Below are 16,977 nucleotides of genomic sequence, written 5' to 3'. Positions count from 1 at the left end.
CCATTTCCAGTAATACCTCGAATCATGTAAGATCCTTCCCAAATTGGACTCAATTTCCTGCGTTGGCCACTTTTGATGATTGAAAAACTTTTTTGAGTACGAAGTCCCCAATCTTGAAGTATCTAAGATGAGCTTTCCGATTGTAATATCGCTCAATAATTTGCTTTTGCGCTCCATTCTTATTAGAAATGTTTCTCTCCTTTCTTCAAGCAAATCGAGATTTATTTGCATCTCTTCCTCATTTGATTCTTCGGTTTCTTAGGTATATCTTGTACTCGGTTCACCTATTTCAACTGGGATTAAGGCTTCAGCACCATACACAAGTGAGAATGAAGTCTCTCCCGTACCTGTTTTCGATGTCGTCCGACAAGCCCATAAGACTCCTGGTAATACTTCTGGCCACTTACATTTTGAATCCTCTAATATTTTCTTCAAGTTATTAATAATAACCGTGTCTGTTGATTTAGCTTGTCCATTAGCCACATGATGATAAGGTGTTGAAGTTATCCTTTTAATCTGCTAACTCTGAAAGAATTCTGTGATTTTTGCGCCTATGAATTGCGGGCCGTTATCACACACGATTTCGCTTGGAACTCCAAAGTGGCATATAATATTTCGCCAAATGAAGTCCCTGACCTTTTTTTACCACACCTATTTGAAGTCACTTGCTTCTACCCACTTGGTAAAATAATCGGTTAGTAGTAGTAAAAATCGTACCTTTCCTTTGGCTTGTGGTAGTGGACCCACGATATCCATCCTCCACTTCATAAAAGGCCATGGTGCAATAGCCGAATGCAATAACTCTGCTGAGCGATGCATGTTGTTAGCATTTGTCACATTTGGCTACAAAGTTTTCCGCATCTTCTTCTATTTTTGGCCAATAATATCCTGCTCGAATTGGAGTTTTTACCAAGGATCTTCTTCCTGTGTGATTTCCACAGTGTCCCTCATGTACTTCTCTCATCACATACTCTGTTTGAGAAGGTTTGAGACACCTTGCTAAAGGTCCATCAAACATCTTTCGATATAGGTTGCCACGATCCAAACAATAACGGGCAGCTTTTCGTCGAAGTGCCTGGGCCTTTTTCTTATCTTCGGGTAGAATCCCGTTCTGCAAAAAATTAACGATCTCGTTTATCCAATCCCAAGTTAAATTATTGAAATTTACCTCGTTTTTGTATTGATCGAGTGTTGAATGAATCAAATGTATTATGGAAGCTTTTTCTTCATTTTTCACTTCTGCAGTAGATGCGAGATTAGACAGTGCATCTGCTCCAGCATTTTCTTCCCCGAGTATTTGCATGATTTTCCATGATTGGAATTGTCTGATTAAGTCTCGTGCCTTTTCCAACTACTATTGCATCCTCGCCTCTCTAGCTATATAAGTCCCCTACATTTAATTAACTACAAGACGCTCTTGATTATAACCTGCACTATTCCGAGCTCTCGTGCCAATTTCAGACCTGCAATTACAGCTTCATATTCTGCTTCATTGTTAGTAATGGGATGACATTTTATTGTCTGCCTTATAGTTTCTCCCGAAGGTGTGATTAGAATAATGCCTAAACCCTCTCCTTGAACATTCGAGAAGCCATCAGTAAATAGGGTCCATGTACCTAGATTAGACCCGTTGAATACCTAAAGTTCCTTTCCTGCTTCTGGTACTATTCCTCAGCTGAAGTTTGCCACGAAATCTGCTAAAACCTATGATTTTATCGCAGTTCTAACTTGATATGTGATATCACATTCACTTAGTTCTATAGCCCACTTAGCTAATCTACCTGATAGTTCTTGCTTATGTAATATATTTCTTAAGGGGTAAGTGATCACTACAGAGATAGAGTGACATTGAAAATAAGACCTCAACTTTCTAGATGCCATGATTAGTGTTAAAGCATGTTTTTATAAATAAGGATATCGAGTTTCAGCATCCAATAAAAACTTGTTAACATAATAAATTAGAGATTGTTTACCTTTGTCTTCTCGAACTAACACTGCACTTACCGCCATTTCTGACACAGCGAGATAGAGGAGTAGCCTTTCTCCATCCTTCGGTTTAGCCAGCAACGGTGGGTTTGACAAGTATGTTTTTAGATTTTTGAGTGCTTGTTGGCATTCCTCAGTCCACTCAAATTGGCTTTGCTTTTTCAACATTAAAAAGAACTTAAAACTCTTCTATGAAGATTTAGAAATAAACCTTCCCAATGTTGTTATCTTACCTGTCAACCTCTGTACCTCTTTTTTGCTCGTGAGTATGTCTGGTATTTCTTCAATGGCCTTAATTTGTGCTGGGTTTACTTCAATTCCTTGGTTAGAAACAAGAAAACCTGGAAACTTACCTGAAGACACACCAAATGCACACTTTTCGGGATTTAACTTCATATTGAATTTGCGGAGAATTTGAAATATATCTGACAAATGTTAGATGTGATGCTCCGCTTGTATTGACCTGACTAGTATGTCATCGATGTAGACTTCCATGGTTTTTCTTAGGTGTTCTTGAAACATTTTCATTACTAACCTCTGGTATGTGGCTCCAGCATTCTTTAGGCAGAAAGGCATGACTTTATAACAGTAAGTCTCTCTGTCTGTAATATAAGAAGTTTTTTCCTTATCTAAAGGAGCCATTTTTATCTGATTATATCCTGGATAGGCATCTAAAAACTCAATAATTCATGACATGCAGTAGCATCAATTAGTTGATCTATGAGCGGTAAAGGAAAAGAATCTTTAGGGCAAGCTTTATTCAAGTCAGTATAGTCTACACAAACTCGCCATTTACCATTCTTTTTCGGCACCGCTACAATATTAGCTAGCCAATTAGGATATTTTACGTCTCGGATAGACCTGATTTTTAAAAGCTTTTGTACCTCATCCTGAATCACCTGGTTTTTAAAGGATCCTTGCTTCCTTTTCTTCTATTTGACATGTGGATATGTTGGATCTTCATTTAGCTTATGGGTCATCACCTCCGATGGTATACCTGTCATATCCAAATACGACCAAGCAAAGTAGTCTGCGTTAGCTTTTAAGAATTTAATTAACTTACCTTCATCTCTGCGCTCAGGTTGGTTACGATGTAAACTTTTCTATCCGGCCAATGTATAAACAGCACCACCGCTTCGAGTTCTTCAATTATTGTTTTGATGTTTTCGTTCTCTTCTGGCTCTTGAATGATATCAAGCCTTGAGTCTACATCTTTTTGCCCATCTCCAATTGAGGTTTGTGTTGCTAAATCCTCACCTGAATTCTGTAATTGCTATTTTTTATCTGCAACATCGTTATTTATGCTTGAATCCGCCACTGAATTGATAATTCTAGAAGCTTGCTGATCACCACAGATTTGTCTAATTCCCATTGTGAAGGGAACTTAATAACTTGATGTAACATAGATGGAATAGCATCCATATCATGAATCCAAGGTCTGCCGAGAATCATATCATACGCCATGTCCGTATCTATCACTTGAAATTTTGTATCTTTGACTACTCCTTCTACAAATATGGTGAGCACTATTTTCCCTTTTGTAACAACACTCGAATTGTCAAATCCAGATAAGGTACGTGTTTTGGGCACCAATTTATCATCGACTTGCATCTTGTTTACCACTCTTAAAAGAATGATATTTACAGAGCTACCTAAATCAATCAAAACCCGTTTCACATTAGTATCATGTACAAGTAAAGATATTACCAATGAATTATTATGAGGGATCATCACGCCCTCTGCATCTGCATCATCAAACGTTATGCTATCTTCTTCCAAAACTTGGCAATTCGCTTTTCGTGGGTAACTGTGATTTTGACGTCTTTTTACAGCTATATACGTCACACTGTTGACCTCCTCTCCTCCGCTTATCATATTAACTGTTCTTTTTGGTGACGGAGGTTTTGGTGGCTCCTGTCTATTCTTTATATACGCTTGTTTACCCTTCTCACTAACACAAATCGGTTAAATAACCTTGTTTTAACAAGTGCTCTATTTCACCTTGTAGCAATCTGCAATATGTTGTTTTATGACTGTTATCACTATGAAACTCGCACTAGAAATCTGGATTTCTTCTGTTAGGGTTAGATCTCATTTCTTTTGGCCACCGCACCTTATCTCTCATACTTCTTAAAACAGCTACCAAATCTGAAATGCTAAAATTGAAACTATAATCACCAATCATTGCCTTTGTATTAACATTGTTATCTCGCGTATCTCGCTCCTTTCTAAACTTGGATGATGAACCCACATCTTTGTCCCTTGATCTAGAACCGTACCTCGGGTTTTCGTGTTTAGAACGTGAATCCCTTTCTGCTGATCCCATATAAGGTTTGTACATGTTCTTACCGAACCTTTTTTTAGTTTCTAGTTGCCTCGAACTTGTTCTTTCATCTCCCCGTGATTGAGTGATAGTATTTTCTTCTATCCGCAGCTTCGTGTTATACCTATTATAAACATCATTCCAAGTTGTAGCATATAATTCTCATAATCTTTCTTTGAGTCTCCTCGTGGCTTCTGAGCTTTTTTCATTTAGGTTACTTGCAAATTCCATGGCCGCCCAATTATCAGGTACACGTGGTAACATCATTTTTTCACGCTGAAATCTATCCACAAATTCCTTGAGTAGCTCTGTATCTCCTTGTTTTATTTTGAAGATGTCTTCCATCCTCTTTTCAACTTTGAGCTCCCGAGTGTGCTTTTATAAATGAATCTGCAAGTTCAGCAAAAGAATCAATAAAATTTTCATGTAAAAGAGAATACCATATTAGTGCTCCTTTTGTGAGTGTTTCGCCAAATTTTTTGACCAGCACCGACTCAATTTCTTGCTTGATTAAGTTGCCTTTCATGCCAGTTGTAAACGCAGTTACATGGTCTCGTGGGTCGGTTGTTCCATCATACTTCAGAATATCGGGCATCCTAAACTTTTTTGGAATCGGCAAGGGAGCAGCAATTGGCTTCCAGGGCTATTGAAAATATTTATCAATATCCACTCCTTTAATCACGGGTGGCACACCGGGTCTTTGCTCTATGCGATCATTCTGCTCCTTGAGCTGCTTCTGCAAAGTTAGTACTAAACTTTGTAAATCAGAATTATTTGGGTACCGAAGGGATTGGAGTTTCATCCTCTTGTTGATTCTGTTGGTTCAGTTGGTTTTGTTAGTTGTTGTCATTGGCAGTCGACATGATTGTTTGATAGAAAAATGAATTTGAAAAGTGAAAAGATTATCAGATCTCCGATAACAGAACCAATTTGTTTAACCAAAAAATGCATCTTTCGGTCCAAGCCTATTTTTAGAAGAACTCGGGTTACTGATAACCAAGAAATTTTGTACTTTCTCAATTATATGAAAGAAAATAAACAAGAATAAGTAAGGAAATAACTGATTGCAAAGTTAATATAGAGAAAAGCAGAAAAGTAAAGTGAATATATTCCAATATTGACTCAGATGTCTTTACAAATGAATTTCTCTTCCCTTCTATAGGAATTTACAAGTATAACATTTCCTTCTTTTTATGGCTGGATCATTATGAACATTAATGGCATTAATGATCCGTTATAATTGGCAATCGTAACTGTTTATGGAGATTCTATAATGGTTCCAATTCTTTTTCCTCATTAATTAGAGGTTCGTGAATCTTTCCCTTTTTACTATCTTGATTCATTCAGCCCATATTTACTGAATGATTTAGACTCGAGCAACCACATCTCTTCATCTCGTGAGTGATTTGCCCGTGCCTTTTGTATCTCGTGCATCTTCTAATGCAATATTATAGTTGGCACCTTCTTAGTGATCCATGTATCATGCCCTGTCAGCCACACATAATTCCACGTGTCATATTTATTTTATACTAATACAAGCTGCATTTTCGGAACCCTCATCTAAAGATATTATCATTATCTAGGTTTAATCAATCATTATATAAGTATAATCATTTTAATCGAAAGTTAACATTTTTTATCAAACAATAGTGAATACTAAAATAAGGTAAAAATTAGAGCATTTTGAATAAAATGACAAACGCTTTTGATAAGTATACATATATGATATGGTAACATCTTAACCTTCGTTAAGGGTATGTTTTGGAGGCTAACTTGTGATTGGATTTGGGTGATAATAATTTGAACTGTTTATCTGAAAATAGATTTTTTATAGGGAAGCAATTACACTCATCAATTTTCAACAGAGCAAAAAATTGGTGGTAGTTACACACTTACACCATGCAACTACAAAATGACTTTTCAGTTTTTTCCATATTTAATATTTCTTGTACACTTATACTTGACACACATTAAAACCTATTTACATAATCATTTGAAAATTAATTAGTTAATTTTATAATAAGGTTTTGTTTTAATCTAAAATAAACGAATATCAAATATAATTACACTTGTGTAACCATGATACTAGAAATTACACTACAATTATGTTATAATAGATAAAAATATCATTATAATTATCATAATGTGTAATTAATTGACTGTATAATTATTATTATTATCCTATTAATAATTACACATCCTAGTAATTATCTAAACAAATCCTAATTCCATCTCAAACAAGGATAAGGGGTGATGACTAGGGGTGAGCATCAGTCGGTCCGGTTATGAATATTATCGGTTTAACATATCGATTATCGGTTTATAAATTTAATAAACTGATAACTGAACCGATAAGATATCGGTTATCGGATATCGGCTTATCGGTTATCGATCATTATCGGTTCAGTCATTGATTTACCCGATAAGATAATTCAATCTAGAGTTAAGCAAAAAAGAAAAAAGAAAAGAAGTGAAACCTATAACAAAATCGAAACAATTTCAGACCCCACAAAAGAAAGGAAAGGATCAGCTCTTGGAATTTATTTTTCTGAGAAGTCAAACCTACCTCTAACCAAAAATCTACTGAACTTAATCAAACCCCATAATCATGTTAAGTTCTTGAATATACTTTAGCTAGTCAACCCTAAAAGATTTTTAAAACACTGAATTCATCAAATCACATAAGAAAAGTCACAAAGAAACACTAAACAACAACAACAACAATAACAACAACCCACAATAACAACAACCCAGTATAATCCCACTTAGTGGGGTCTGGGGAGGGTAGTGTGTACGCAGACCTTACCCCTACCCTGGGGTAGAGAGGCTGTTTCCAAATAGACCCCCGGCATCCTTCCCTCCAAGAACTTCCCACCTTGCTCTTGGGGAGACTCGAACTCACAACCTCTTGGTTGGAAGTGGAGGTTGCTTACCATCAGAGCAACCCCTCTTGTCCAAACAATTGATTTCAACATTATTACCTTCAAGATTATAACATTTTACAACTAAAAACACAATCAGACACATAAATAGGAAAGAATGGAGTGAAGCCAAAACATATGTATATACTTAAGGATAAAGTAGTAATTTCGTTAATTCTTATTGGGTTATCGGTTAACCCATTAACAAAATTGACAAATCCAGGCCCGAACCGATAACCCAATAGTAAAAAAATTCTAAACCGTTACCAAACCGTTAACCCAATAACCTAATATCAATAACCCAATAAATAATTAACGGTTCGGATTATCAGTTTATACCATATATATATATATATATATATATATATATATATATATATATATATATATGCCGTGATGACTACTCCTAAAGTTGAGGCATACAAATGAAATAAGTTAAGGGGCTAACTTATGTATAATTTCCATTTTCTTGACCAACCAACATCAAACCCTGCACTATAATAACCCAACTATTTGTCACTTTGCGCCGAATGTCAATAACAAAATCTGGGCTTTTGGAGCGCTCTCGCAATACCCTTTTTGTCTTCCCACAAACTGGAATTGCGTTTCAATGGCGATAACGAGTGGCTTGGCAACCTCTTGTGCAGTTGCAGGCTTAAAATCTAAGGCAAAATCAGGTGTCAGTTTGCTTTTCAGTTCTTCAGCTTCTTCTCTTTCTATCGATCGATCGCTTATTTTGGTCATCAAGTTAGATTTTTCTGCAGTCGTCGAAGCATTAAGACGTTTGGTTTATTGTACGAGATCGCACTTGTTGAGCCCTAGATGTGACGTTGGTTCGAACTCAGTGGTTAAAAATGGTGATAAGGAATCCAAAGCTTCCATTTTTGCAGCTTTCCGTCTTCGCAAGAATCTGCTGCTGCTGATAGTAAGCCTCCTTTCCTTTATTATACGGATTTTAATAAGTATTTTTATTCCTCCCATTGTTATAACTAAGAAATATGATACTAGATGAAACCAAGATATCAAATGACTTGGACAAGATTAATAATCTCTAGTGATCAACATCCCTATTGCCCATTTTTGCTCAGCTTCCCTTCGTTAGATACTGACTTTTTATATGTGTATGTTCAAGTCCAACTCGAAAATATTACTAACTAGAATTTAACTGCTTTCTCGGGCTTCGATTTTATTTTTATCTTGTTGTCTTGTTGCCATTACTCTTTTTCATCCTTTGTGTAGCCACGGGTCTATCTATAATAGCTTATCCGTCGTTCCAGGATAGGGGGCCCCAAACTATAGGAAATCACCGTGTTTGTTGTTATTTTTTGTTGTATGTCCAACTCAAAAATATTGAATATTTCAAGACGACATGCTATGCCTCCGCCCTATTTTAGTTTGTAAATATTCTCAGTCAGCTTGAGGATTGTCCAATGGCCAGATGGGTTTTTACTTTGCTTACTCGGAGTTCTTTCTGTCTAGTCTAGCTAGTTTGCTTCTTTTGTAGTATATTGCAATGACAAAGAAACTTTTGGAACAGATTGGCGGAGTAAAGGACCAGCTTGGAAGTCATGGCCTGAGTTGGCAGGCGTGACAACAGAGGAAGCAAAAAGGAAGAAGATAAAGGTGGAGAAACCAGAGCTGTACATGCATATAATTCCACTCCGTTCCTGTGTGAGAGATGTTGAAATCGTACAGCTCGAAAATACAACTCGAAAATATTTTAGGGCATGCTGTTGGTGATCCCTCGCCCTATTTTAGTCAGCTTGAGATAGGCCAAATAGGCTTTTGCTTTGTTTACTCGGAGTTCTTTCTGTCTAATATTTAGTCTAGTTTGCTTCTTTGCGTTCACTTGCTTATTTTGTAGTACTATAATATTGCAGATGAAGAAACTTTTGAAACAGATTGCAATAATGAAGAAATTCTTGGAGCAGATTGGTGGAGTACACCAGCAGAGGAAGCAGAACCAGAGCTGGACATGCGTATAATTCCGCCCTGTTACTCTGATTTTGATGTCCATATAATTGCTGATAGTAAGCCTCCGTTCCTTTATTATATGGATATTACATATTATTTTTGTTCTCCCCATTTTTATAACCAAGAAATATGATTGATGAAACCAAGACCAATAAACTCTAGTGATCACCAGCCCTATTACCCATTTTTGGTTAGCTTCTATATTCCTTCTCCTTGTTATATAATTTTATATTACGTGTATGCTCCGCTCAAAAATATTGAATATTTCAAGATATTATCCTTTGGGAAGGTCAGGATCCATGTAGCTAGTGATCCCTCGCCCTATTTTAGTTTGTCTTCTCAGTCAGTTTGAGATTTGCCAGATGGGCTTTTGCTTTTTTTACTCGGAGTTCTTTCTATTTAGTCTAGTTTGCTTCTTTGCGTTCACTTGCTTATTTTGTAATACTATAATATTGCAGATGAAGAAACTTTTGGAACAGATTGGCGGAGTAAACTAGCTGGGAAGTCATGGCCTACGTTGGTTGGCCTGTCAACAGAGGAAGCAGAAAGGAAGATAAAGGAGGAGAACCCAAAGCTGCACCTACATATAATTCCAGCCAATTCAATGGTGACTTTGGATTACTGTTCAAATAGGGTCCGTATCTTTGCTGATAAATATGGAAAAGTTGCCTCGGTCCCTAGCATTGGCTAATCATCTTCTCAAAAGAACTTATGAACACTGAGGATCAAAATGCCTCTTTTGGTTTTCTCTGTGAACTAATGTTGAACTACTGTGTCTATTTCTCTGTCGTCTATCCAATCTGGTTTCTCCACGGAATATGAATAAAGGCTGGGCAAATATACTATTATATCCATGGGTTCTTGTTTATAAAGTAAAAGCTTCTTTCTTTAATATAGCTATGGTGCTGTGGGCAGTCAGACATCAAGATTGTTTTGTAGATATATATATATATATATATATATATATATATATATATATATATATATATATATATATATATATATATATATATATATCTTAATTAACTGGTAATACTTCCGTGAATCTATTTCTTTTTTAGTCCGTATCAGCTGCATTGTAGGGGATATAAGTTAACTTTTAGTTCCTGAGTTCGATTCTCATTCTAGTATTTACTCAAATTTTTATTCGACAGTAATGTCCCCACTTTTAAATTTTGGGTATGCCTCTGCTTGCACGAACCTTGGTGTCCATTTCACCTGGTATCTTACATGCTACCTAAGTCCTAACTAGCAGACACTTGGTAATTCTACTCATCACCTAATGTTTTTGTGTCCGTTGAGATTTGAGTTCTTGTATCTCATACTACTATTTTAAATACTTCATTTATCGTTAGACTACAGTTTAATTGGACGCGAGTGGGCGACAAGTAGACCTATGACATTGGTTACGCAAGTAGACAAGTGGGTACAAGGGATCCAATTACCTGCTGGCGGCACATTGACATAGGGATTAGGCAGCAGCACTCGCATAATAATCGTATATTTTGGTATATCCATATTGTACTATGTGGTCAAATTTCGCATCAGAGACCAGGATTTCACCTTTAGGCTTTAGCCACCAGCTCCTATTTAAATAAGAGACACAAGGCATCTGATGGCGATACTAAGCATAAACACTAGCCTTTCAATAAAAGAATTGTAACCTCACATGTAAACTTCCTGTTTTTGTTTGTTTGTCCCTCTCACCTCCGGTTCTGCGGTTCATATGCGCAAACAAATACTTCTATTTGATTTGCAAAAATAACCAATTAACAGTGAGAAGTGTGACCGGTGTGCCAACAAAGTTTTACGTTTAAAGTTGATAAACAAATAGATAAATAAATCATATATAAAATATAATATTATTCTTAATAGTTTGAGGTATTTTCAGAAAAAATTATGCTTAAAGAACAATCAGGTGCACAAAGCATTCCGTACTCACGCAAGGTTTGGGAAAGAGTCACACCCTTTGGAGATATTATGTAGACGGCCTACTCTATTGCAACCATTAATGACCGCATTCACGAGTCAAACTCGTGATTTACAGGTCACACAGAAAACAATTCTACCATAAAAGTATAATTTGGCTTAAAACAAACTATACCGCAAAATGCAAAAGCATCTTTGAGCTGGTGAAATGCCAGTTGACTCAGTTGCAAAAAGTAAAAGGAAAGGAAACATTAATAAAGGAGGAAAACCATAAAGAAGGAGTAACAACTATGGAAAAGACAAAGGCGGAAGTTTAATGGATTGCGCATTTCGACGCCAAAAATGATAATGTCAGAACGCACAACAGAATAGACCCCTCACGGCTCTCATGTAAGACATTCAAAAATCTATTTCCTCATTAAAATCGAAAAAGAATTGGTGGTTTGCTGAAGCCGCAGCAACCACCCCTTCTTTTTCACCCTCCGCCACCGCCACCGCTACTTCCCGGCGGTAAGTGACTCTTCTCCGAACCTTCAGGCTCCGAATACCCATTAGCTCGTCAGGTAACTAATTTCTCATTATCTTTCTTAATAACGTTGCGCATTTCATTACATATATCTTTACCCTTTTGATGGAAGAAGTTTCTTTAGCTGGATTTCTCTCCTTAAATCCAGAAACCCTTTTGATATCGGGCGGTGAAGAATTATAAAACAAACGTCATTATTTGCAAGTTTAAATCTTTATCATTGTAAACATTGGAAAAGGCTTGATGTCTGGAATTTCCATGTGGAGCTTATAGTTAAAACGTAAAGAAATGCCCAGCTCTTAGACAAGAATAACTATGCCTCAATCCCAAATTTATTTGGGTCAAATATATATGTCTTCTATACCCATTATGCTCTTTTTTCAGTTTGGTTCATTCGAATACTCAATAATGAAGACAAATTAGGGGTCTCTAAAATTAGAGATTCTCTAAATGCCACCTTGTGAAAAATGAAGTTGAAATGTTAATCGAGCTTATTTGTCTTGAAGTGAAGAAAGAATTTCAAAGCATTGTATAAAATATCTTCACTTGTATGATGTTTGTGGTCATAGATTGGGAACATGAAGCTAGGCACCCATTAATAAAGTAGGTAAGAGAGAATTTGGTTGGTGAATTCTATCTGTTGAGATATTTATGCGCCTCGGGTTTGCTTTTGCAGGATTAAGGAGGGAAAACTTGGGCCTGAAATGGAAACTAGATCGGAAAAATTTTCTGTGGATTTTCTCATGGGCGGAACAGCAGCCATTGTAGCAAAAAGTGCTGCAGCACCAATTGAAAGAGTAAAACTTCTGTTGCAGAATCAGGGAGAATTGATGAAGAGAGGTCAACTTAAGAGACCTTATATGGGAATTAGTGATTGCTTTCAAAGAGTTTTGCGGGAGGAGGGTCTTGTCTCATTGTGGAGGGGAAACCAGGCCAATGTTATAAGATATTTCCCAACTCAGGTGGGTCATAAATTATTTTATTTTGCCTTGGACTTGGACAGTTCATGATGATTACTCTACTGAGTCATCCTTTACGTGTTTCTTGAATGGATTCACAATGTTCTCTGTATGATTCAGACCCCTTCTAGGTTCGTAAAGTAAGGTTTTCCTTAGCTACCATGTCAAAGCAGCTTTTTTACTTAATGATCGTTAAGATTATGCTCATCTCTACAAGTGACCTAATGTAACCACATCTAACATTGTCTGCTACACAACGTGCAAAGGTGGTATTTTCTGATAAATTTATAAAGCAAACAATAGATCCAACCAGTGCTCACTTCAGTGATACAACAACAACAACCCAATATAATCCCACTTAGTGAGGTCTGGGAGGGTAGTCTGTACGCAGACCTTATCCCTACCCTGGGGTAAAGAGGCTGTTTCCAAATAGACCCCCGGCATCCTTCCCTCCAAGAACTTCCCACCTTGCTCACTTCAGTGATGTGAATGGAAAATTACTCCTGCACGATCCACTTCTCCCTTACAATCTCAGATAACAGATCTAAATTATTTCTCCTAAATGTTTTATAACATAGGCTACAAAAAGAGGGACGTGTAATATAGAGATTTAAAGTACAAAGTAAAGAGTACAACAACTACGCATCAGTCAAGTTTGTCGGCATCCTCTATATGAGTCCTCACTATTAAGAAACCTTCCGAGAGTACTTTCTGCTATATAAGTGCACTACTGTTTGTAAAGAATTGCAATAAAGGGAAGTTGTTTTTCCTCTGGTATCAGAATTTATAGCTTTCAATTAGATTCCAAGATATCGTCATAACATTTCGACATGTAGGTTTACAGCTCATTTGATGCCAAGTATACCACTTTACTTGGACAAGCTACTCTTCTTTGTCTTGGGAAAATCTGTGTCTTGCAGTTATAGGCTCTAGAAGACTTGTCACATGTAGGTCTAAATCTCAGTTGCCAAGTTTGTCAGTTTACAGCGACAAGTTAAGCTTTTTAGTAGAAAAAATTGTGTCTTGCTGCTACAAGCTGTAGGTAGACGTGTTATGTACTTTATTTTTCATAGAAGACTGAAAAATATCCAATTAGGAGTATACTTGAATGGATCTGTTGCTTTCTTCCTTTTCATATCTAATGCCATTCTTATTCTGTTGTGTTTTCCATGTTTTAGCAAAATTCAAATGTATGAATTTATTGATTATACTCCCTGTGCAAAGCTTTTTCATGCTTTTAAGGTGTTATAGATAGAAGATCTCTTCTCAGTGTAACCTTTACCCACTTTCTCCGAAGTGGTCTCTTGGTTGTCTGTCTCTCTTAAATATACGAAGTTAGAGGAAGTCTAAGGTGACTGCCGTAGCTTCAGGAACCAAAGCGCTCCCACCACCTAGCCACTGACCGCAATAAAGGACAGGAATTGATAGAGTTGAGTGAATTTGCAATATGTTTCGAAGTGGCCACCGAAAAGGACTATTAGCCTTTTAGTTTTTATTCTAGCTACAAACTGGAATTCAGATAGACTTCCTGTTATCCTTAGAATAATTTCACAGCTTATTATAGCTCTTGATTATGATGATTGCTTCAATAGTCAGCTATGCGAGAAAGCTTATTGCATAGTTTCAGTATCCATCAACAAGGGTACCGCAGAAGTGCCGCCATACATGCAGTGAAGGAGAAAGGTTATTGGAATCATATCTAAGTTATATTTGACTAATAATGCAGAGAAGTTCCCTGACGACATGACCAAAACTTGAGGGCCCCATGCTAACTGTTCTGAGAGATGTTATTACTATGAAAATAAGGTGAATGCCTAAAGGCACAAGATTTACCCTCATGCTCTCCATGACATTTAGAGCATGCATTGCATTAATGTAAGTATGAGCCTGGAGTTTGCCGTAAATATTAGTTGCTCCTATTCAAACTTAGCACCTTTCCAAGCAATCCTCCTTGGACTCTACTCACCAGGACCTCAAGCACAATCTCAAGCATATTTGGAATTAATAGTGAAATATCGTGAGCTCCAATATGTTCTTCTCATATCTTAGTCTGAGTGGAAAATTACTCTCTATTTTTGGGTCCGACATCTGAATCATTATCAAATTCACTTTGGGTATGGTGGTATAGGCCTTTATTTGTTTGTTATCTGAAACCATACATGGAGGAGGGATGGACATGTCTTCTTTAATTCCTCGTAACCTATATGAAAAATGAATGTGTTCATGCCTATACAAAGATGTATTTTACAACGTCTGCATATTTCCTATCTAGATTTCTGCCTAGTTGATTGTTCATAAACCTTCTTTACAACTAAGAAGAAATCTGTGATTGCTGCTGTTATTATTGTGTTCGGGATATGTGCGGTCTAGCTACATTCATCTCAAGATCTTAGGGAAATATTGTTGAGTTTTGGTTGAAATAATGCTCTGCATATGCGGTGCACTCTATCTGTGATGAACTCCACATGAATCACTTAAATAGTCTCATCCGTTCTTTTTTTGTCTTCTCTTTCATCTGTCTGATCTTTGCATCCACAAAAAGATCGTCTTTTTCACATTGACATCAAGTGCAAGATGGATTTATGGTATCAAATAATTGATCAACATGTTTCTGTACTTAAATCTTGATGAATCCTATTATCAAATTCTACAGAAGTTATTTCAACTAGTTTTGGTGAGCTTAAATTATTATTTCTTTCATAGGCTTCCAACTTTGCTTTCAAAGGTTACTACAAGACCCTCTTTGGATATTCAAAAGAGAAAGATGGATATGTCAAGTGGTTTGCAGGCAATGTGGCATCAGGTAGCGCTGCTGGGGCAACTACTTCTCTGTTCTTTTATCACTTGGACTATGCAAGGACTCGCTTGGCCATGGATTCTACGGAGTGCCCCGTTAATGGTAAACGTCAGTTTAAGGGGCTAATCGATGTTTACTCTAAGACATTGTCAAGTGATGGAATTGTTGGCCTTTATCGGGGATTCGGGGCTTCAATTATGGGAATAACTCTGTATCGAGGCATGTACTTTGGGCTCTATGACTCCATGAAGCCAATTGTTTTAGTTGGACCTCTACAGGTATGTTAGATCCTTGGTTGGCAGTTTCTGGTTTGAATTTTCTGTGTTATTGCACCATTTCCTTCTTTTAAATGAAAGACAAAGGGAAAACAGCTTTTAAAAAGATTAAAAGTTGCTCTTTCATTTAAATTTATGTGGGGTATTTGAGAGAGGGACGAAGGGAAAATGTGTTATGGTGCTGATCTTTTTGATAAATTATTTGAGGGGGATGAAGGACATGCCCTGATATGACTTGTCAAAGTATGGCTGCAGACACTAATCTCGACATTCATTCTCATTCGCAGGACAATTTTCTTGCCAGTTTCCTGTTGGGTTGGAGCATAACCACTTCCTCTGGGGTATGTGCCTACCCATTCGACACAGTCCGCAGAAGAATGATGCTAACTTCAGGGCAAGAAACAAAGTATAGGAACTCCATGCATGCACTCCGCGAAATTATACGCGTGGAAGGTTTTGCTGCACTTTTTAGAGGAGTAAGCGCAAACATGCTATATGGCATGGCAGGGGCTGGAGTGCTTGCAGGGTATGATAAAATACACCAAATTGTATATAGACCTGCTTACAGTTTTGAGACTCAAAGAGCCTTCAACAAGTAAGACGTTTGCATGAATATTGTACATGTATACAACACTATTTCATTTGCATACGGAAGTATGGATTCTTGGCAGAAGCAGAGGTGTAGAAGAGCATTCATTTCACCAACTGATTTTAACGAAACGAAAGCAACAGTATGCAGCAGGTGCTTGCGCACAAATGTTATAGCTCCGTGAATATGAAATTCTGTCACTTGTGCTGCTGTAGACCAAATGCTTTATATGTTGTGGACCATCGGAACAAAACAATGAAGTGCGTGGTGTCATACAAGACTACACTGTGAAGACTCTTGTTCCATCTGACTATTGTTTCTCCCCTCTCAACTTCTTTTGAATTGACGCTTGGCAAGAGTTACCATGTGCATATACAAGAATAAACAAGGCAGAAGAAATGAAATAAGCGCCTCCATCCTGTATTTTCTGTACAGTCCATTCTAAACCTTGTTTTCTTTGCTTTTTACCTCCATTGATCACTGATCCGACGACTTGTGATAATCTAAACTTTTCACTTGTTAATGAATAGGTTGATGCTGAGGCCTTTTTCTTTTAGATAAATAGGTTGAAAGTGCAAATAGTAGAAGATCAGTTCACCTGTATAAATACATTGATTTTCTTGGCATGATATGATACCTTGTGTTAATATCTTCACTTTTGTGATACCAAGCTCCAGTTGAAATTTTTTTCAGTTCTA

General features: G+C 37.0%; 2 protein-coding genes across 3 annotated transcripts; both read left to right on the top strand.

Annotated features, from left to right (window-relative positions):
- Window positions 1-7,758: 7,758 nt before the first annotated feature.
- On the top strand, window positions 7,759-10,052 carry LOC104237023 (wound-induced proteinase inhibitor 1-like). The gene is made up of 5 exons (XM_070150208.1): window positions 7,759-7,907; window positions 7,995-8,155; window positions 8,768-8,966; window positions 9,111-9,260; window positions 9,663-10,052. The coding sequence occupies exons 3-5, from the start codon at window positions 8,909-8,911 to the stop codon at window positions 9,893-9,895; spliced, it is 441 nt and encodes a 146-aa protein (XP_070006309.1). The 5' UTR covers window positions 7,759-7,907; window positions 7,995-8,155; window positions 8,768-8,908; the 3' UTR covers window positions 9,896-10,052.
- Window positions 10,053-11,338: 1,286 nt separating this feature from the next.
- Window positions 11,339-16,934, top strand: LOC104237020 (ADP,ATP carrier protein ER-ANT1). 2 transcript variants are annotated; one of them, XM_070147785.1, is made up of 4 exons: window positions 11,339-11,523; window positions 12,336-12,621; window positions 15,322-15,693; window positions 15,978-16,934. In XM_070147785.1, coding segments are annotated over exons 1-4 (972 nt in total). In that variant the 5' UTR covers window positions 11,339-11,521; the 3' UTR covers window positions 16,290-16,934. The 2 variants fall into 2 exon arrangements, with proteins under 2 accessions (XP_070003886.1, XP_009789388.1); XM_009791086.2 differs by having other exon boundaries at window positions 11,340-11,696.
- The last annotated feature ends 43 nt before the right edge of the window (window positions 16,935-16,977 follow it).

This window comes from Nicotiana sylvestris, chromosome 6, assembly GCF_000393655.2.
Source record: "Nicotiana sylvestris chromosome 6, ASM39365v2, whole genome shotgun sequence".
Taxonomy (NCBI): Eukaryota; Viridiplantae; Streptophyta; class Magnoliopsida; order Solanales; family Solanaceae; genus Nicotiana; species Nicotiana sylvestris.
This window is presented reverse-complemented; position numbering and strand designations above follow the sequence as displayed.